Below are 21,691 nucleotides of genomic sequence, written 5' to 3' on the forward strand. Positions count from 1 at the left end.
TCTCTGCATTCTCTGCCTGACAATTGTTGGGGAAGAAGATGGTGAAATTCCATCTTTAATATTGCATGTAGTACTAACAGTCAAGAAAGTTGAATTAGAACTCGAAGCAGTAGTAGTTGGAGAGCTGCAGGAATTGAGAGTTTATATTAGAAGCAGAGTCCAGAAAGGATTTTAAAAATGAGAGCTGAGAGAAGATAAGATGCTTCTTGAAGTTTATCATTGGCAGGACTGCTTAGTGTAAGGGATAATGTCGGCCATAGCAGTGAATTTGTCTCAGTGTCTCAGGAATCCCTTTCAGTCCTTTATTTTTTGTGAACAAAGGAACGTAGAATGAGGGGCCACTAAAAGCAGAATTGTCAAATCTTACTTCTGACATCTTTAGCAGTCCATTTTTCATGTCAGAATTTTTAAAGGATTTCATACTTTTAATGTGAACGTGTTATCACCAGTGTCTAAGCATTTAGGAAAAATAGTCTGTGTGAGAAGATGGCTGGAGAGGTTTTTGCTAGTTGAGTAGTGAGAGAAATTGACCTTTAGCATAATTTATAATAAGGTACACTCAATTATGTATGATTGTGTTAAGTATCACAGGATGAATAATTGAGTAGACAAAGTGATACATTGGCAAAAGTGCGTAGGTAGGTAAAGTCACATTGAATTTTGTTATAATAGTACTGGGGTGCAAATTTACCCTTGACTGGCATACAGTTTGCTTACTGACAAAATTGAAAACAGAAGAAGATAAACTGAGTTAAGATTAGAAATAAGAGGGTGGGTTGAACTGTTTATATCTGTATGTGATAGTACAGGGGTCTTTTTTTGGAGGAAATGCAAATCATAAGGCAATGGAATATCTGATTTCCGCTGTGCCATATGTCAGCAAGTTCAAGTGAGTTCCCTCTGGTAGCATTGCGGGTGACTGAAGAAGGAAGTTTCAACAAGTAGGAAAGTTATCTCAGTAGATCATGATATTTGAATCTAACAGAAGCCCAGTCAGCTGCTGCCTGGTAGAAGAGGGAAGATGAGAATCCCAGAATTAGTTTCCTCTGGTTTACTCATGTGAAGGACACGCAAACCCTGAGGCCTCTTGTTGTCCCTGGAGCATGTATGTGTCAGTTATGTATGCAGGGGCATAAGTTTGAAACTTAGTCTAACAAGCAAAGATATCTTTGCATTCTTTAAAGGAAAAGTCTGAGGGACCAATTTGAAAATAAGCAATAGATGTCTTATTAGACGTTCAGGTTCCTCTAGTCTGATCTTTGATTCTGAAAAATTGGAATTCTAGGGAATAAAATACTTCTTTCTTCTCACCTTCCCCTTCCCCCCCCTCCCCCCAATTGTAGTGTTCTTTTGAGTGCTGTAAGTGGGGAAGACACTCAGGATCGTACTGACCGACTGCTTTTGACACCCTGGGTTAAATTTCTATGGGAATCATATAGACAGTGTTTGGATCTTCTCCGAAATAATTCTAGAGTGGAACGTCTGTACCATGATATTGCACAGCAAGGTAAGTTGAAAAGATGGAAACAAAAGTATGATGAGATTTAGGACTTCAATGTTACATGTTGTAAAACTACAAGTTATTTTTCTTTATGTATCGCCTCTGAGTTGAAAATATGTTGATTTCTTAAACATATGTATGTACGCACGCGATATGCTTAAAATCACAAAGGTTCCTTAAAATTAGTAACAAAACATTCAAGCAAAAGTTATTTTTTCCTGGCTATGCTGGCACTTTGAATTAGTAGTGCTATGTCTTTATTTTCTCTAACTTAACTCTTGATCAAAATTAGTCTCGTTTTCACTTTGTAACCTGGAATGGCAAATGTGCTTTCCATTGATATATGCTCTATCTACTCACTTCAATAACTAGCATACATAACAGGGTACTTTAAAATTACCATGAGCTGTACGTTTTGACACAGAAATAACTTAGCAAACTGTTATTTAGAAAGTGATAGGAAATAATCTAGTCTGATTCTACCTGGCATTATTCTGCAAATATTGAATTTACAAGCATGGGAACTTCTCTGTTGTTCAGATTTTTTTTTCTTGAGGATAAGAGACAAGTGGAAAAAAATTTTCCTTTATGTACATAACTTAGGGCTCTGTATTTTTGAAAAAGAGGCTGTTAGATTTTTTTAACTGGACTCAAATTGTGCAAGTACATTCGGAAAGGTGACAGTCGGCTGAGTTCTAGGTGCCTTATTATATTTAAGTCTCTGTGATACAGTGTCAAAAGTTTCTCTTTTACCACTTACTGATAGAGAAACTTTAGAATTTATAGAGTGGCAGTTGCCCAGTGAAAGCAGATTTTTGAGAGAGAGAATTTGGGATCAGAGACGTTTTTTTAAATGTGTCATCTCCATTCTTTTGAAATCTTCATTTAGCTTACCGTGTTTAAATGACTTCAGGTTTTTGTTCCCCTGCCTTTTACAGAGCCAAAGCCCAAATTCCTGCCAGCCACAGAATTTTATTTGCACTGAGTTCAAAATAAAAGCAAGAAACCCTGCTTAAATTGGAAAATTTTAAAGAGATGCAAAGTATCTGTGCCTTGGGCTTATTTATGTAGAAGCATCTCAGTTTTTTGAGGTCAGGAGGGTAGGGCTCTGCATTGTCACTTATACATGAAAGTTAGATTATGTCTTTTTTTTTATATGTCTTTGAACTATGAATTAAGGTTCTTCAAGCATGTTAATTTTTATATTTGAATGCCATTTAGGATTGCAGTGAAATCACCATTGGTTAACATTCCTAATTTATATCATTCATTTTTGCAGCTTTTAAGTTCTGCCTTCAGTACACACGAAAGGCTGAGTTCCGCAAACTCTGTGATAACCTGAGAATGCATTTGGGTCAGATCCAGCGTCATCATAACCAAAGCACAGCAATCAACCTCAACAATCCTGATAGTCAGTCAATGCACTTGGAGACCAGGCTTGTGCAGCTTGACAGCGCTATTAGCATGGAACTGTGGCAGGTATGCAGCAGGGCTCCCGTAATCGCACTGAAATCTTCAGCTTCTCCAGAATCTGTTCCATTCAGGTCATGTTTCATGATACGTACTCCATGACAGAGACAGAATAATAGCTGAAGAATAAAGTTTAGGTACCTAGTCTTGTGATATGACATGCATGTTGAATATTTAAAGTCTGGTGTTCCTGGAATTGCTTTTTTCACATAGCATTTCAAAGGAAGCTTCTGCTGGTTGTAGTTAATAGTGAAGTGGTTGAAGTCTGTTCAAACTGTGAAAGTTGATTATGATGTCTTTTCCTCTGATGTTTTGCATTCCCATCAACTACCTCACTGGGAAGTAGCTGGTGAACACTAAAGTCTGTTAGGCTGGGGCCCCAGAACTGCTGGTTGAAGTGTGCTAGTGTCTCCCCAGTGAGAGCACCATCAAAGGAGACGTTTCCAATAGGTGCTTTTCTTCTGGAACCTTTTTAATGTCGAATTAGTTAACAACCCAAAGACGTGATTTTTTGTTTTTGTAAATCTGGAGAACTTTCTCTGTTGCATTATTTCCTTTTTACCCATGTAAGTAATTACATGTGAGGCATTTCTAAGATGATTATGTATATTTTTAGGGAAACTATACCCAGTTTTGGTTACAAGCATGCTTTACATGGAAAATGGTGAAAAGAGCAAATAGCAGAGTTAGTCTGAAAATTTCTGATATTCTGAGGGTTTTCTTGATTTTTAGCTTAAAAATCTGAGAGAGATCAATTTTCAGAAAATTATCCAAATTAAATAATCTTTAACAAATTGAAGCAGGTGGAGTTAATGGATTTACAGTATACGCAAATAATTTCTTTATTAAGAAAGCAATATTTGATTTCATGTAGCTGGCAAAGCTGAAGATCACAACTTTCAGAGGCAATTATGTATTATAGTCTTATAAAAGCCTTCAGTGAATGTGTTTTTTTCACTTTCTTGGCAGTTGCAAATAACTTCCTTGAAGTAGTGTACTTGTTTCTTTCTTTAGGAAGCTTTCAAAGCAGTGGAGGATATTCATGGGCTATTCGCACTGTCAAAGAAACCACCCAAGCCACAGCTGATGGCAAATTATTATCACAAAGTTTCAACTGTTTTCTGGAAATCAGGAAATGCTCTTTTTCATGCATCTACCCTTCACCGACTTTATCACTTATCAAGAGAAATGCGGAAGAATCTCACACCAGAGGAGATGCAGAGGTAGGGAAAGATGTTTAATGTGATCACAGATTCTATTTTTAACCTCTTAAGTTCAAAAATAAATTAAATTGTACCCCAGAAGAAGTAGATGGCATACGTTTGAGTGTGAGCAGCTTTGCTTAAAATGGCCAGTACTGATTGTCCCCAAAAGGAATGTAGAGCAAGAAGGATATTTTACAAAGCTACAGTGTAAGTAAAGTAAACATCAGGATCACCTGAGTTCAACTTTCTTTTCTGTCACTTTCTGGGAAGCTAAGCAAATTAATAAGTGTCTGTGTTTTGTTTCCTTTGCAGTATGGCTTGTATAAACTTTTCCTGAAAGCTAACATATATAGGAATGTGCAAGTTCTTAAGACAAATGGACTTCTGTTTTTTTGGTGATGAGTGTGATATTGGCAAGGCTTTTCAGGCGCACAGGATCATTGACTGCATTAATCTCTGAAGTTCATTTACAGGCCTTTATAGTCAGAATCTGGTGGGAGTAAATATTCTGTGGAACAACTTCAATTGCTGTTCATCTCTGTACTAGCATGACATGCTAGTATTAAATATTTAATGTCATTTGCACCGTAACATCAGAAAATACATCTGACTTTTTCAGTAACGTTTAAAAATTGATGCGAATCCATAAAAATCATTTTGATTGCAGTTAAAGGTCTGAAAAGTCTCTGCTTTCTATTGTTTTAATTATTTCATAATACCTTGATATATACAGAGGTGGCTTAGATTTCTTGCTCGTCATATATATGTGAAGAGTTACTTATCTCTTAAGAGAGAGATAAGAGTTAAGAGTTAGCTAAAAGTATAAGTACACATAAGCTTGTATACTTTTGCGTACAAGCATAAGTAATAAAAACATGTTATCAAAGTCTTTTCTCTTGAGTACGGAAGAACTGCGTGCTGTACTCGTACTGCACAGTGGCCATCTTTTCTATTATTATTGGTATTTTTACACAATTTTTCAGCGTCAATGCTACTTATTCCCTGTTCTTTTTCATATACACGTCAATTCAAGAAGTAATTACTGTTCTCTTGCATTTCATCTTTTGTGGTTATACTTTGTCAACAGGATGTCCACTCGAGTCCTTCTGGCCACTCTGTCGATTCCTATAACTCCTGAACGAACTGATATTGCTCGCCTTCTGGATATGGATGGCATCATTGTTGAAAAACAGCGACGTCTGGCAACCCTGTTGGGTCTCCAGGCCCCACCTACACGTGGCAGTCTTATTAATGATATGGTAGGTAGTGATGCTTGGGTGAGAAGCTTTTGAACAGAGTCTGTTTTCCTTCTAAAAGCACTGCACTTAAGTATGAGGCAACGGTTTCAAAATAAAACAGCTTTAGGATTAATTATATGATTTACAGTATAGTGTTAAAGTTTCAGATCCACGAGAAGGACTTTTGGATAAGACCAGCAATAAGGGGAGGCCCTAATCTTTGTGTTAAGTAAAGGTTAACATTCTGTCACATTGTCCAAAAAACAGATGTCTTGTTTTGAAACTTTTAGAGGGGCTCTGTAAGAAGTTTTGAGCTAGAACTTTGTTTTTTCCTACGCTAAGGGAAGGTGTAATTAATTGAACACAAGTTTTTTCTTTCCCCCCCCCCCCCCCCCTGTTTTAAATATCTTTTGGATAAGAATATATAAATAAATGCTGGATGTAGCTGTCTTCAGACCCTTCCAGGTGCATGCATGCCTAAAACTTATATTTGCAGTTCATTTTATAGTTTGTGTTAATTGGCCTCCTGGCAGTTCTCCAATTTGTCTTAAAAATAGTTCAAAACTTCAGAAATTTACTCATGAACTGAGATATTTGTTTTAATTCAGATGTAGGCCTATGTATATGGATAGTAGGACCTTAGGTCTTCATTTGTGTTTTAGAAATGTGTAATAAGCTGAGGCTGGTATGCTAGTCTAAATACGTTCTTGTTTGTATTTTCCATCTACTTTTCCATTTGTAAATGGAAACAGTTGAATAGTGTAGTGTAGTTCTTGTCAGTGTAATTAAGAATGTTTTGTATTTTAACAAAAAAGTGTCTTGTATCAAAAGGTACGTATGGTGCCTCTTTACCTTCTTGTATATAAAATTTTTAAAGCATAGTTATTTGTTAACGTTGTATTTATTTTGAGCTCTTTGGTTTTTTGTTGACTGTAGGTAAGGTTCAACGTAGTGCAGTACGTTGTTCCAGAAGTGAAAGAACTTTACAATTGGCTCGAAGTAGACTTTCACCCACTGAAGTTATGTAGTCGTGTCAGCAAGGTAAGTTTTGTAACTCTGCATATATAATCATTGGTCTGGACTACTAGTGTTCTGTTTGAATATTGATTGGTGGTAAATACCAGCTAGTTTTTCTTTCTTTCTTTTTTTTTTTTTCCTTTCACCCCTGGCCCGCCTCCTCTTTTCATCATGTTCCTTTACAAGTACACATACGTAGCACATGATACAGAGAGCACACTAGATTATTAAAATGAAATAAAAGTTTATCTAGGTCTCTGAGGTACTTTGCAGAGGGCCTCCTTAAAGATCCAGAGTTTTGGAAACTTCTGAGAAGTTATTGTGAGTGGAAATAATCACGAGCTGAATTTTTGTTTAATGATGTAGGAACGGGAAAACTTTTTTGTTGGCGAATAAGTTGTGTGGGAAATGGAAAAATTGACCATAGTCTAATTTTACTATTTAAATGTAGAGTCTTGGAGGTAAAATAACTTGATCTTATTGATTAGGTTAATGTATATTCTGCAATTGATCGACTGCATCATACTCTTTTCCTTTGATTGTGGGAACAAATACATTTGGGGGGGCTAAGAAAAACTTGAAGATAATTAGCAGTGTGGTTAATTGCCAGTGCTGTCAGTCACCTTCATACAAAAAACGTTAGCTATCCGTTATAAATAAAAGTAATTCCGATCAAAAGATTTACCTCAGTAAAATAACCTAGCATCTGGATAGAAGTGCTGTTGTTTCATAAGGTGTAAAACAGAAGTATGGAAGAACCATGCTTCTTGCTTAAAGATTGAAGTTTTCTAGGATTGATGCAAACAGAGTAACTTTTACGAATTGTGATAGGTTCTGAACTGGGTGAAGGATCAAGCTGAAAAGGAGCCTGAACTGCAACTGTATGTTCCTCACCTGCAAAACAATACCATTCTTCGACTTCTGCAGCAGGTATGAATAAGGAAGATGTACGGTCATAAGTATGTATAAGTTAGAAAATGCTTAGGAAAAATTCTAAGCTGGGAACTTTGATGTTGAAGTGAATTATTCCATCAAATAGAAGACCATTACGACTTTGAAATGCTTTTTCCAATGTGTATCTTCCAGCCTTAGATTTCTACGTCATGTAGGTACAGCCATAGTAACTGCACTTAATAGTGGTTGCATACAGTAGTACATTCTTTTGCTTAGGTTTCTTTCTTTGTGACCCTGTGAAGACTTGTTTAAGGTAATTCATTGATTCTTAAGACTTTCATGTGGAGTAAGTTTTGGGTGGGATTTTTTTCTGAGTTTTTTTTTTCTTTGGTTAGCTGTCTTGCAAAATGCACATTTCATTGACCTGCTTTCCTTACAAGTGATGAGCAGTGTTATTTCTGATGTGCTAAAGAAAGAGTTGAAGGCTAATTAGCAGCATAGCTGCACGTAGTTACTGCTGCCAGTCTCCTTCATACAAAGAACAATTATTCCATTCAGGAATAATATTTAATCTTACTAAGTTAGAATACAATACAGAAATAAAATGCTGAAGGACTATCTGTAACTTCACTGATATGCATGCTTTCATCTATTGACAGTTTAGCAAGTTAGCTTTATAGTGCCTTTAACAACTTCTATTTCTGATGGCTTTCTAATGAGTGGAAAAGTACCTAATACTCCTTTTCCCATACAGGTGGCCCAGATTTATCAAAGTATTGAATTTTCTCGTCTGGCTAACCTGGTTCCTTTTGTTGATGCCTTCCAGTTGGAACGTGCTATTGTAGATGCAGCCAGACATTGTGACTTACAAGTAAGCGTTTGAAAAAGACTTCTGTGAAATGGTGTGTGGATTTTGTTACATTGGAAGAAAACTTAACAGGTTCAACATTGAACCCAGGGAAGATTTCTGATCCTGAAGGAGGAGGAGATAAAGTAGAATAAAAAGATGCAAATGACAATGCGTATAATTAACTCCCAGTTCTTAAATCTGGTGTAGTTTTCTGATTTACACAGAATCGCAGAAGCACATAATATCACATAATATAAGTGCAATATGAATATAAGCAAAGCGATTGCATATTAATTGTTGCACTGCACTTATGTAAGGGTAGTATAAATACAGAGTAGTAGTTGAAATGACCTGTGAGCTCCAGTCATTTAGTCCAGAAAGTCCTGAAGCAAGTCTAACAAACAGGAATGGTTGAATGTGAATGTCTGACTATACAGAATTAGTTGCCAAGACCAAAGGGCTAGCAGTCCTGGCTGTTGTTTTTGTCTAACCAAATCACTGAAATAAAGCACCAGTGACGTGAGACTTTCCAGCTGCTATTGAAGATATCATTATGGCTAAAGCGGTCCACATCTAATGAGCGGTAGGTAACCTGTAATGAAACGTTTAAGGTATTGATGAGATACAAATAACTTTTACTTCACGTTGCTTAATAATTATCCATTTACTTTTTGGATAAAGCCGAATTAATTCATTTAGGTTAACACAGTTTCAGCTGATATTTTAGACCTGTGGAAATTGACAGCATTAGGGGCAGGATTCTTGTTCCATGTATTGCTAATGTGGAGGAAGAGGCAAGAAGGATTCATCCTGCAGTGTTCATTTCATCAAATTATTGAAAGCTCAGCTTTTTCCAGTGAGATATATATTTCTTTTTATAAATCTTTTTCTGTGGCAATTAAACACGGTTTATTCACAGTGCTATTTTTCTTCTGTTAATTTGTCACCTCTACTAGTCTGGTATAGTTAAGAACTGTCTTTGGACGTAATTTCCTGCTTAGAGCTGGTGTACACACTCTAATTGCACTGCTTTTAGCTTGTTTTAAAACTGAGTTGGGGTTAAACTGGTAAAACTCCTAGACAGATGTACTTTCATAACTGAGAACTGACTTCTGGTTTCAAGCAATTACAAAAACCACCCTCAAAAGAACACTTTTTTGACGCAGTGATTAGAAGAATTATGTATGCTAATCTTGCATACAAGAGAAGGAAGGAGTGAATTTTGTTTTGTCTTACTGCTTGGTAAGCACTTACAAATGGGGAGAAGTTGAGAGCTCTCCAGTTGGTTGATATTGGTCGTTGGCAGAGCAAAAGAGAAAGTATTTAAAAGTAATAGCTTAAAATATAATCATTTTTTCCCTTTTCATTTTGCAAAGGTTCGCCTTGATCATACTTCTCGAACACTGAGTTTTGGTTCAGATTTGAATTACAGCACTAGAGAAGATGCTCCACTAGGCCCTCAACTACAAAGCATGCCTTCTGAGCAAATTAGAAATCAGTTGACTGCTATGTCCTCAGCTCTGGCTAAGGCTCTTGCAGTCATTAAACCTCCTCACTTACTGGTAAGTAGTTTTTTAAGTTTTCTGAAATTATTGACAAATTCTGACATTCCCCAGGGGAAAGTATGCTGTATGATGTATATTTGTTGCCTTATAGTCTTTTGTTGGCTTCTGCTTATCCGATCAACTGTTCTTTCCTCTAATCTGCTTTCAGTGCAATGGAAGCCAGTATTGCTACTGTTGTCGAGTCCCTTCAGAAGAAATAATTGATTGTTGAGGTGTTCATATATAGAAATGAAGTGTAGCATCAATGTATTTATTAATGACAGAGCATTCTTCTGCGTTTGTTACGTACTCAACTCTTGTAATAGATCTAGATTTTCTAGATTAACAAGATGAACGTGTCTTGAAGTTGTGAGATCATACTTGAATATTACACTAAAGTTGCTTCGTTTAGCTTTCCTTGACATAGAAAAGACATTGAGCTACCTAATGGTTAATATAATAAGGCATTAAAAAGGTAGAGGTTGGTGCTTGTTTACATTTGTTCGTTTTATGAAGTATATTGCTCCTTTTTTTCCTTTTTTATGGTAACTGTCTCTGATATAATTTGGCAGCAGTGATGGGCTGCATTTATATATTTTTGGGTTAGGTACAAACCTAAAGTAGAACTTGATAATATATAGCAAATTGTTTTTAAGGAATGCTTTTTCTCAGATTAGATGCATCTTTTCATGTTATTTTTTTCTACCTGGCGGTAGTTAGCTATTTGTGCTTGTGAAGAGGACCAAAACGTTAGTGAATGCACCCAGCTAGTTAGTGTCTGGTCATAATAAAACCCTCTCGGGCATGAGAGGCCTGAATTGAAATTTCCAGTCTTGCATATGTCAAATTTGGGTTATACCAAATAATAGCTTTCCATTAAAGGGTTTACAAAGGTAGCATTCATTTAAAATTTTGTATGCATTTGTGAAAATGCAAGAGTCTGCTTTCTCTGTTCTCTCTGGAGAAACTGTTGTTTTAAAGCACTGGAATGTAACTTCAGAGTGGAATCTAAAAATATGAATGAAAGCTCCCACAACTGAAGAATTGACCTGTCCGTTTCTCTTGCTGGGGCCGTTGGCTTCAAGACTGGATTCATCCATGAGCTCACATTTCAGGCTCTGCAGAGCCCCATAGGAGCAAGGTATAAATCAGTCTGGGATTTCCGACATGCTTTGGTTGTGGCGAGTTAACCTTCGCTTCTCTTAAAAGAGCAGCGGTAATTTTTCCATAAGGAAAAATTATTTGAGATAAATATAAATTTGCTCTAAAATCTTTTTTTCAAGAAAAACAAAAAAAGAAAAAAAAAAGGCTTCTAGCAATGTGCCCATGTTAGATATTTTATCCTGTTTGAAATGTTAAGTGATGTTCATAAAACAAACACAAGTAGCAGCACTGTATGTGACACCTAACGGTAGGTTACTTATGTTAACTGAACTAGTTCTGTAGTGCTTAAGCTCAAAATATTCCATGCCGGTTTTCCCCCCACAAGTTTTATTATTGATTGACATTAGACATCGTTGGCTTAAAAGAAAAAACACTTCTTGCCTGTACGTTTGTAGGTAGAATTGTTATTTAGTCTTGTTTGACATAGAGGTGCAATTAGCTGAAGAAGACATATAACCACTAGTATAGCTATGCCTGTTAAATTGGAGTAGATCCTGTGTACATGCAAGTTTATTGTTGGTCTGTGTGTGCTTAAAGAAGCCGTAAACCAGGCTGATACCTTCTTTTTTTTCCTTCTCTATTCACGTCAAAACTTTTCAGGTGCTTTAAAAGTTCTAAATTTGTGTCAAAATTGTTATAATTTATAAAGTTGTTAAAATTTTCTTAGCTTTTTGTTTTTGTGTTTTTGGCATTCTTGCAGCTTCACTTACCTCAAGGGCTTGCGGATCTGCAGCAAAGTGTGGATGTTCCAGTGTTTTTGTTTAATGTCCTAGAAGTGGCAGATTACTAAAAATACCTCTGAGCTAGCTCAAATTTCAAGAGCAGCACAGTGAATTGACTGGACTGTAATACTTTGCTGTTTACTGGAGTTGATTAAAATGGGCAGCTCGCTGAGCTGGCATAATTGCACCTTTTCAGGTGTAGAACATGAGTCTCCCTACAAAGGGCTGCGTAGGTGTTCTGGAGGAGAATGTTGGTAAGGGGTGGTGAGACGGATGCTTGAGGAATATTCTATATGCAAGCTAATACTTACAAATTAAATGATTTTATATGTAGTGTTCATACCTAAACGGTAGAATCAGTGCTGTTGATATCTCACAGATAGTGCTTTTGTGTCAGTTAGGTTATTTTCCTCTTCTGTTAGTGTGCTACGAAAACAAACAAAAAACCCAACCAAAAAAGGGGGCTCTGGTGAAATACGACGCTGGTAGTGCTATGCTTGCCAAAACATGCAGAGGCAAACAACGTAAGCATTGTCTTCTCCCTCCTTCGCTAATGCAGTCCTAAATATCACAGACATATGCATATGCACTATTTTTGGACAGAGTGTGAAACGATCGTACCTAAGACAGATATGTTGCAGGACGTTGTCTGATGCAGGCAACTTTCAGCTCCATGTACGTGTGGTTCAGTTGAGTTGCCTGCTCTGCATGCCACTGGAACGAGTGATTAGATTTGCAATTACAGTTGCATTTTCATGCAGTTGCCAAGTTTGGGGAATGAAAATAACTGAGTTTTCTTTGAGAATTATTTGCTATGCTTTGTGCCTTTTTAAAGAGATGCCATATATATCATTGTCTTATCCTTAATATCAATTCAGCAAGAGAAGGAAGAACAGCACCAGCTGGCAGTCACTGCCTTCTTAAAAAATTCAAGGAAGGAGCATCAGCGTATTCTTGCACGTCGTCAAACTATAGAGGAAAGAAAAGAGCGCCTTGAAAGTTTAAACATTCAGCGTGAAAAAGAAGAACTGGAACAACGTGAAGCGGAATTACAAAAAGTCCGGAAAGCTGAAGAAGAGAGACTGCGCCAGGAAGCAAAGGAAAGGGAGAAGGAGCGTATCCTGCAAGAGCATGAACAAATCAAAAAGAAGACAGTTCGTGAGCGCTTGGAGCAGATTAAGAAGACTGAACTGGGAGCCAAAGCATTTAAAGATATTGATATTGAGGTACCTAACTTATTTATGAAGTACTGAATTTTTTTTTTTTTTAATGTTTGTGTTGTTACACTGCTAGGCTACCTGAATTTGATGTTCTCTACTAGTTTTAACTGGTAGCTGGTAACTGGTTCTATAAACAGTCTCTATCAAAAATGAGACTGCCAGTTTGACATTTAAATATTTAATTTGCTCAACAGTATGAATAAACTTTGAGACCGAGTTTGGATAGGACCTATTTTGCCTGGAGAAATGAAGTTACAACTGTTTTGAGAAGAGGCTCACAGATGTGGATTTCTTTCCTTATTTGCTTATACAGTCTTTAAAACATGAAATAGACACGCAGATTCAGTTTGTGGTATCTGGATTGTGTCTCAATTAAAAGTCAAGATATAAATCCTTTTGAGAGCTTTAAAAATAAAATACAAATTACCCAAAGGAGAGTAAAAGAAACTGAAAATGTTTCTGAAGCAAATCGGTTTACAAATTGAGAACTGCAGAGAAGCTTAAATGAATAGCGGAAACAGCAACTGTGACAAAATGTTTGCTTTATTTTGCATCGATAACTTCACTTGGCTGTAGGATCTTGAAGAGTTGGATCCTGACTTCATTATGGCTAAACAAGTTGAACAACTGGAGAAAGAGAAGAAGGAACTCCAGGAACGCCTGAAGAATCAGGAGAAAAAGGTACAAAGTAGTAAGAATACAAAAACATGTCTACAAAAAACTTCACAGTTAATGATTGTGAATGGTTGTATATATTATGTTGGTGTTGAAAGTGCTATCGATTTGGTTTGTGCTTGTAAATGTAAAAAGAGGCATACATGTTTAACAAGCCAACAGAATTACTAGCATCAGTGCACAAATCTATTCTAATTAACGTAGCTGGTTTGAGACTAGACCCTTAAGCGGTATGTGAACTGGGTCTTAGTTGGGAAGACTTGTTTTCGGAGAGTGTTCGGAGAAGGTGAAATGTTCGGAGAAAGTAAGGCTGTTACAGAAAAGCTAAATTAATTAATTACATTAGTCTTCCTGAAACAGAGGAACTTTCTTTGCTAGGACTCTTCTTGGTGGCAAAAGATCTATCTGAAACTTGGGTGACCATAAAGGTACAAAGAACAGATTGCCAGGGTAAATAGGAATATATGACCAGGACAAGGTGATACTCACCCAGGACTTCCAAGTGTTCTCAAAAATGAAACGGAGATTATATGATACCATTGGTAATTCAGCTCACTTAAACTGATTTGATACTAAAAGGTGACAAATGTGAGGCCAATTACTTAAAAAGGTTCCAGTGAAGATCTGTGGTGCTGCAGTCCTGTAAGTCTGGTGCTCATACTGGACAAACTCAGAAAATACAGTAAAGAATAGAGTTAATAGCCACCTGGGTAAATGTGAGCTACTTGGGACAGTCAGCACAGCTTCTGTGAAAGGAATGTAAGGCGGGACTTCCTCTTGGAGTTCCTCGAGCTGTCAAAACAAATACACGAGCAAGAGGGATCTGATTGGTGTAATTAACTTGTATGTTACAAAAAGCTTTTTACAAAGTTCTTAAGAAAACTTAGAAGCCATGGGGTAAAAAGAAAAGTCTTTGCATGATGATCGGTTTAGACAGATGTAAAGTATTTTATGTAGGAAAAGTGGGGGAAAAGATACCCTGATCTTTAGCTTTAAGTATAAAATAATGGGGGTCCAAACTTAACCTTATCAGTTATCAATGAGATCTTGGTTCTTCTGCATGGTAAGCATTGTGTGCAGGTCTAGTCTCTTTATCTCAAAAAAGAGCAGTTGAAGTGGAAGGTTGAGAGAAGGCTAACAAGAATTATCAATGATATGTATTGGCTTCTATGTGAGAAATATCTAAGTAAGTTAGTACTCCTGGGTCTGGAAGTGACTGTTATAGATTTTGGAGAACAAGGATATGCTAAGACTGTACCTGGCATAGCAGCTGAGGACTGGGAGCGGTAGTTCTTTTGCTGACTGCAAGGGATAATGAACTAGGAGACATCAAATGAAGCAAGCAGAAGCCAAGTTCAGTACAAATAAGAAGATAGGTCTTCATGCAGTGGGCTGTAGAATTTCTTGCCAGATATGTTTTGTATTTGAAATGCTTTTCTGAGTTCTAGGAAGCAAGAAAAAGGCATTCATTGGTGCTTTCTAAATATACATAAACTCCATCTTGCTCAGGAAATCCCTGGAGCTAAAAATTGATGCTGAGAGAGTATTGAGGGGAGTATCATATATGTGCTTGCTCTAGCCTTACATATTCTCCTAGGAATGTGCTTATTTGCCGATGCTTAGCCTTATGGCTAACCTTATGTAACAATGTATTAGATATCTCGGAAAAGTCTCCAAATACCAAGGTTTCCTTGGATTGAGGACTGAGTGTTCTTTGTATGTGACATGCTAACGTTATGTTATCTTTATGTAGATTGACTATTTTGAAAGAGCGAAGCGCTTAGAAGAAATTCCCTTAATAAAGACTGCCTATGAGGAGCAAAGAGTGCATGATATGGAGTTGTGGGAGCAACAAGAAGAAGAAAGGGTAAGAATTTTTAACTGAGGTGGTAAAATCTGTTAGTAAGAACGAAGAAAAAAAAAAAAAAGTGGTTTTGCTCTGTATATAATTCTGTCTTCCAGATCAGTCCAGAGGAGGAGGAAGGAAAAAGTTGGTATGAAGAAGAAAGTGTTAGTTTTGTGATTTTATTGTGCTAGCGGATAGCAATGTCTTTCTGGCTTGGTTCTGAAAAAGGGAAAAATAATTTGTCTTCTAGTAGCAGCTGAGGTGGATTGAATGCGAATATATAGTAAGGTTTTATTTTGTAATACTTTTATGTTATTTATTTTTAGATCACTACTTTGCAGTTGGAGCGTGAGAAAGCCCTTGAGCATAAGAACAGACTATCAAGGATGTTGGAGGATAGAGATTTATTTGAAGCCAGGCTCAAAGCTTCACGACGAACAGTTTATGAGGTACATAAGATCTGGTCTTGTAATCAAACTCTTTCTCTAAAGTGAGGAACTCAACTTGTGACCCTGTGATTCTTCATGAAAATTGCAAAAAAAAAATATAATCTACAGTGTCTCATAATTCTGAGATTGTTTACTTCCTGCTTGGACTGAAAAAAAAGTCTTCTGGCATCCCTTCCTAGATTTTATCATTTACTGCTTTTTATGTCAAGTTCTGAAATGGGTTATATGGAAAATAATTGTCTAAAAGGTAGCAAATTATTTATTTTAATGCAGGTCTGCTGATGGTAAGAGGTCATCACGTAGCGTGTGACTAAGCAGCTATCTGTACAGTAACTTGAACTTACTCTAGTGGTGGAATAATATGAAAATAATTTTTAAGCGAAGAAATATGTGAAAATAAATGCTTGTATTTGGTTTTTTTTTTAAATCTTTTTGTTTGAATCTGGAAATTATTTTGATAGTCCAAGTATTTGGTACCTGAAGTCATGTTTTCTGTCTGCAAAGTTTAATAACAAACTAGACTAAGAGGGCAGGAGAACTGTTGATTTATTTCTTGCTCTACATTTTGAAGAAATTTCCTGAGGCTATTGTAGCTTTTATTATATGTCTATGTTGCAATAAGAACTTTTTTAAAAAATATTTTAATAGGTTAAGTAACTGTGTATGCAGCACGATATGTAATTATAATGAGGTCAGTAACCAGGTAGTGTATTTGCTTTGCAGAAAAGCAAATAGAGCACTAACGTTGTGCTGCTAATGTTGATTATGTTTGTTCCCTTATATCAAATTTATTGCAGGAAAAGGTTAGCTATGGAACCTAAACGTTAAGCAGTCATTTTTCAGTGCAGCAAAGTTAATATAGTGCCGTTAGCTTGTGATTCTCTGCAGCTTTTTTGCAATCTGTAACTATGTAGGTTTTAAACACTTAAGTTATGGTGGTTTTATGTGTACTCTTTGTTTTTTCAGGATAAACTCAAGCAGTTCCAGGAAAGGTTAGCAGAAGAGAGGCGTAATCGTTTGGAGGAACGCAAGAAACAGCGCAAAGAGGAGAGACGCATTACTTACTACAAAGAAAAGGAAGAGGAAGAGCAAAGATTACGAGAGGAACAACTGCTTAAAGGTATAATTGCGAATGTGGTTATTGTATCTTTTGTATCGTTGACCCATTCCAGACATGTAGGCAGCTAACTTCAGGTTTCCCTATTTCATAATATTAGAGGAAATCTGTTCACTTTCAGTCAATGATAAAGACTGTATGTTCATCACTATTAGTTACTGTACCTTTACATTCTGCCTGATGCATGTTCTGGATGCATATGCATGCAGCATGGAGAAGAAGGCAAAAGTTCATAGGAGGCGTAGAAAGCGAAAACAAATAAATACAAAATAGACCGATAAGCAAAGGATTGTTGTGATTCGTGCAGCTTTTTGTGATGTTGAATTGCTTTGTCTGGTAACCAGTTCCAAGGATGTAATAGAGAAGAGCTCATAGATATCCCTTTAAGGTGAATTTCTGCCTTACTTTTCACTTGGTGATTGAAGATTTTAAGTACAAGAGTTTATAACCATGCAACATTAAAAACAAATGAAAAGAAACAGAAATCCTGAATATCAAAATTCTGACATGGCTAGTTGATTGATTTATTTCTTTATTTTAACGTTTTCCAAGAAGGGCTCCTTCACCGTACTTGAGTCAGTTATATTTTAGCTGGCATATCTGTGGCCTGTACCAGGAATTAACATACAGGTATTGGAACATTTTCTTCTTCCATATCTAGCAGCAGTTGTTCCAGATGTGAGGTTAGTAGAATATCTCACGGTTTCTTTTCCTGTTGCTTTGGAGTTATGCTCTTAACATGCCCTGTAAAATGCTTGCTTGAATTTTTTTTTTTTAATGGAGTGGAAGGGGAGGGATTATTTGCAACCCTTTTTTGAGTACTATTGAAAGGGTAATATAATGATATTGGTTATATGTTTTATTTATTTTTGAAACTACAGAGCGTGAGGAGAAGGAACGCATTGAGCGAGAGAAACGTGAGCAGGAACAGCGTGAATACCAGGAACGTGTCAAAAAACTAGAAGAACTAGAGAAGAAAAAACGTCAAAGAGAAATGGAGATAGAAGAAAGAGAGCGTCGTAGGGAAGAAGAAAGGAGGGGTCTGGATGACCCATTTTCAAGAAAGGTAAATACAGATTTTTTTTTTCTGTCTTTTTGACTGACTGCTCCTGTTTCTGTAGATGATTTGCAAGTAATTGCACGTTCAAGTTAAGTACTAGTGACGGCATTGTAGAATCAGTGGTAGCATAAGTGGCTGATTTAGCAGTTGCATTATTATGTCATGTATTTTCATCTCACTGTTATAATCTGGAATCTGTAGTTTAAAAATAAAATCAATCAAAGCAAAACAAGAAAATGGCCAAGATCTCCAAGCTGTTTGAAAACGAAAAGAATAAAGACTAAAACCAACGTTTAATAAAATTAATACAAAAAGAAGAGGAGAGCTATGTTAGAAGTAAGTGTAATGAGTGATGCCAAAGTCAGGAATTAGAGTATGTATTGAAGGAAAATCCCAGTCTAAGCATAATTCTTCTAAAACCTAAAGCTACGTTTTTATGCAATAAAATAAAACATATAAATGAGGTGTTTGCAACTTCCACTTGCAAATATAAATATTGGGAAAAATCACCCTCTCAGTACATCAGGAAACAAAGCAAAAGCAGTTATTTTCAAATTAAATGTTTAATGATTTTTAGAAATGCTGCTGCATGCTACAAACATTTTAAGCTCGCGCTTATTCAAAGCTTGTAAAAAGAGAACTATTTTTAGATTTCATCCACAATAGCCATTGCCCTTCTCTAGTGCATACTTCATTGAATAACACTGTGAAGATAAGAGGTCAGAAGTTTGCATAAATTGCTTCAAAAGTTTTTGGTTTTAGTGTTTATTTACCTGGTAAATTACCATCACCAATATGTTTCCCATGAGAGGCACTTGTTAGCCATGGGTACTTGACCTGCATGGAAAAGTTGGCTCAGGTTCTGAAAAAGATATCTGTACGACTTGAAAAATGCCATTTGCAGTTGTGTTCCCCACCCCATCCCCTTGTTGTTGGGGTCATTTCTGCAAGAACATTATCACAAACATTTAAATAGAAACTCATAGAATAAATGATGTACGAGTTCTTGTTTGACCTATATATTTCCCCGTACTGAAATCTAAACTTCGCCAAATACAGTTTTCAAAGAGTGCTTTTAAATACCTCGTTTGATCCAACTGGATCCCTTTTTAAAGAGGTCGTCTGATTATGTGAAATCAGTTATTTTGTATTGTTTCCCTAATTTGCCTTCTGTGATGGAATTAATGAGTAAACTACTGTGTCAAAACCAGTTTAAATGGTTTATCTGTGACGTAGTAGTGGTGCAAGATATTTTTACCTTTAGTGAAAGAAATTACTGATTATTGCTTTGCCCCGCATATAAGCGACTTGTGTGAATTGCAAATAACTAAACTGTTTTTGTGTTTTTGTCTCAGGTTAAGTGCTATATAAACTCGGAACAAAATGGTCTCTGCTTTAGAGACCTTAAGTTAATCAAAGTGGTGTTTTCTAATGTGGTTAAAAAGCAGTTTTTAAAAAAAGCAAAGGGTTGTGTGACTGAATTCCTGTTGTCCTGTGCAGCAGGAAAGTAAAACTGTTAGAAAAATCTTTTTGCGTTAACAGCTTTAGCTATGACTCACTGTCATATTGTTCATGTACTTACTTGTAATGAGCTTTCTAGTGTTTTAACTTTACGTATACCCCGCCCTGTTAGTACAGTGCATGACATGTAGGGGAGCCTATTATATTTTTAGCCCTGCCAGAATCAATAACATTAATCAGTTTAGACCATATTTAACTTATGCAACCTCCTGATAGTTCAGATTCTCTACAGGCTAAGAAATGAGTTTTCGGTGCTATAGTGTGCTCTTAAATGAATAAATTATTAGTTGGAAGCCTATATTTTAAAGTATTCAGAAAATGTGCTCCTAATTTGTTTTGACATACAGGAATCTCGTTGGGGCGATAGGGAGTCTGAAAGCTCCTGGAGAAGAGGTGGTGAGACAGAATCTGAGTGGCGACGAGCACCGGTGGAAAGGTAATTATGGGTTAGTAAGCACCAGTTGTATTGGGCTCAAAACCTGTGGCTTCCCTTTTCATTGCTACTGCTAAAATTGCACTAATTTTGAACTATATTTCATGCATTTATATTTATCTTGTATTAAAAAGTTACTTTGTAAGGATCCCAAAATGAGAGAGAGATTTTATCTTGGAACTGCATTCATATAATGTTCCTGTTGTATTTAACCTAAGTACGTGAAGGCTAGCTGATGCCTTCAGCATCTGATACACGGCTAGTGCTGACGTTTGATGGGGACGGAAGTTTTTGATTAAAAAGGAAAGCAAGTAAGCAAGTTGTTTAAGTACAGAACGGAGAAGGGTGACAAATAGATTGTAGGCTTCCTGTTTGAGATTTTTCATTTAGAAAACTGAAACTAATATATAAAAATGGTAAGGTCGAAACTCAGAGTCTCAAACTATTCAAGTCCCAGAATGGCTCACAGAGCAGGAAATGTATGCCATAAACTAAAAGTTCTGAAAATGGAACAGAGAAGGAAGGATTTTTGAAGGAAGACTATCTGAATGTACTTTGCACTTCTTTTAAAAAAGCTTGTTCACAGCTGTTCTTTTAGGGTATTTGGGTATGTTTGCTAATAATGAGGACTGCGTATACAATTGTAGAAAGTCAGTGCCTTATGATTTGTCCATCCCTCCTCCACAACAGGATGAACTGTGCCTACAATATTTCTGATGGTGCACATCTAGTTGTTCTTAAAAGCCTCTGCTGATGGAGATTCCACTCCTTGTTCCAACTGGCCTTATGTTTTATTGCTTAATTCGCCTTACAGTTAGACAGGTTTTTGTAAAGCTTAACTTCCAGTGCAGCAATTCAGATCAATTGCAATGCGCTCCGTCTCCAGTGGAAGCAAAGATCAGTTTAATTCTTTCTAGCAATTTATTTTAACATATTTGAAGAGATTCCTCTTTCCTCAAACAAAATAGTCTTTCTTAAAAGCTGTACTGCCCTTCTTGGTTGTGAAGTTCACTTTCTCATGAATTATAAAATCCAAAATTGCATGAAGCTCTCAGCAGAAGCCTTTAACTATTGAATGGAGAAGTAGCACTTTACATATCATATAAGCATATAAGCATTTAATGATTCTGTCTGTATGCTTTAATGTGATGTATTTTGTCACAACAGAATGCCACTGGTGATCCATATTCATTTTTGAATCGTGATAGCCTAGAATTCTTCTGCAAAACTGTCATTCCTCATTCAACTCTTGTAGAAATTGAGCTGAGTGACTGCTGAGGAGGGAAAAATACGTATATTTTGTATTAGTGTGTAGCTTGTTTGGTACAGCTTTTCTTCTCTTTTACTAAAATGTTTAGGGGAATCAAAATTAATACTTCTCTGGAATTTTAAGTAAAACTATTAAATGCTGTTCAATTATGTTCTTTTCACCCAACTTAGAAAATAACAGAGTAAAAATTATGTTCTGGCATAATTGTATACGAGCGGTATGATTCTTCATTCTTTAGAAGCCCTAAGTCTAACTGGAGTTTGGCCGTAAAGCGAAAGTATGTGTTGGATACAGATGTAGCCTTGCAAACCTGACTGTAACTGACAAAATAATTCTGAAATCTATTTTGGAGTCAAGTGATAAAGGCAATAATCTGGAGGATAGAACATCAGATTTGATTTGCAGTATATATCTACGTGTAAGTACAGCTATTGGATAGATGCATTAAAATGACCTCATGAATGCCAGAACAAGCGGAGAAGCTGTAAAAGTTGT

The 21,691-nt window shown here is 36.4% G+C and overlaps 1 protein-coding gene and 1 non-coding gene across 2 annotated transcripts in view; both read left to right on the plus strand.

Annotated features, from left to right (window-relative positions):
• The window catches only part of EIF3A (eukaryotic translation initiation factor 3 subunit A), a 37,033-nt gene that overhangs the window by 8,263 nt on the left and 7,079 nt on the right, over positions 1-21,691 (plus strand). The window contains exons 4-18 of the mRNA XM_068951599.1: positions 1,344-1,507; positions 2,781-2,980; positions 3,986-4,194; positions 5,264-5,435; positions 6,351-6,455; positions 7,263-7,361; positions 8,080-8,196; positions 9,552-9,737; positions 12,484-12,831; positions 13,402-13,506; positions 15,254-15,367; positions 15,673-15,795; positions 16,762-16,915; positions 17,794-17,978; positions 19,841-19,929. Of these exons, the coding sequence (XP_068807700.1) occupies positions 1,344-1,507; positions 2,781-2,980; positions 3,986-4,194; positions 5,264-5,435; positions 6,351-6,455; positions 7,263-7,361; positions 8,080-8,196; positions 9,552-9,737; positions 12,484-12,831; positions 13,402-13,506; positions 15,254-15,367; positions 15,673-15,795; positions 16,762-16,915; positions 17,794-17,978; positions 19,841-19,929 (2,370 nt within the window). The remainder of the gene's footprint in view (positions 1-1,343; positions 1,508-2,780; positions 2,981-3,985; positions 4,195-5,263; positions 5,436-6,350; positions 6,456-7,262; positions 7,362-8,079; positions 8,197-9,551; positions 9,738-12,483; positions 12,832-13,401; positions 13,507-15,253; positions 15,368-15,672; positions 15,796-16,761; positions 16,916-17,793; positions 17,979-19,840; positions 19,930-21,691) is intronic.
• LOC138067926 (small nucleolar RNA SNORA19) lies at positions 7,733-7,865 on the plus strand. Its single transcript, XR_011142399.1, has one exon. It is a non-coding gene; the product is annotated as a small nucleolar RNA SNORA19 (small nucleolar RNA).

Source organism: Struthio camelus, chromosome 7 (assembly GCF_040807025.1).
Source record: "Struthio camelus isolate bStrCam1 chromosome 7, bStrCam1.hap1, whole genome shotgun sequence".
Lineage (NCBI taxonomy): Eukaryota > Metazoa > Chordata > Aves > Struthioniformes > Struthionidae > Struthio > Struthio camelus.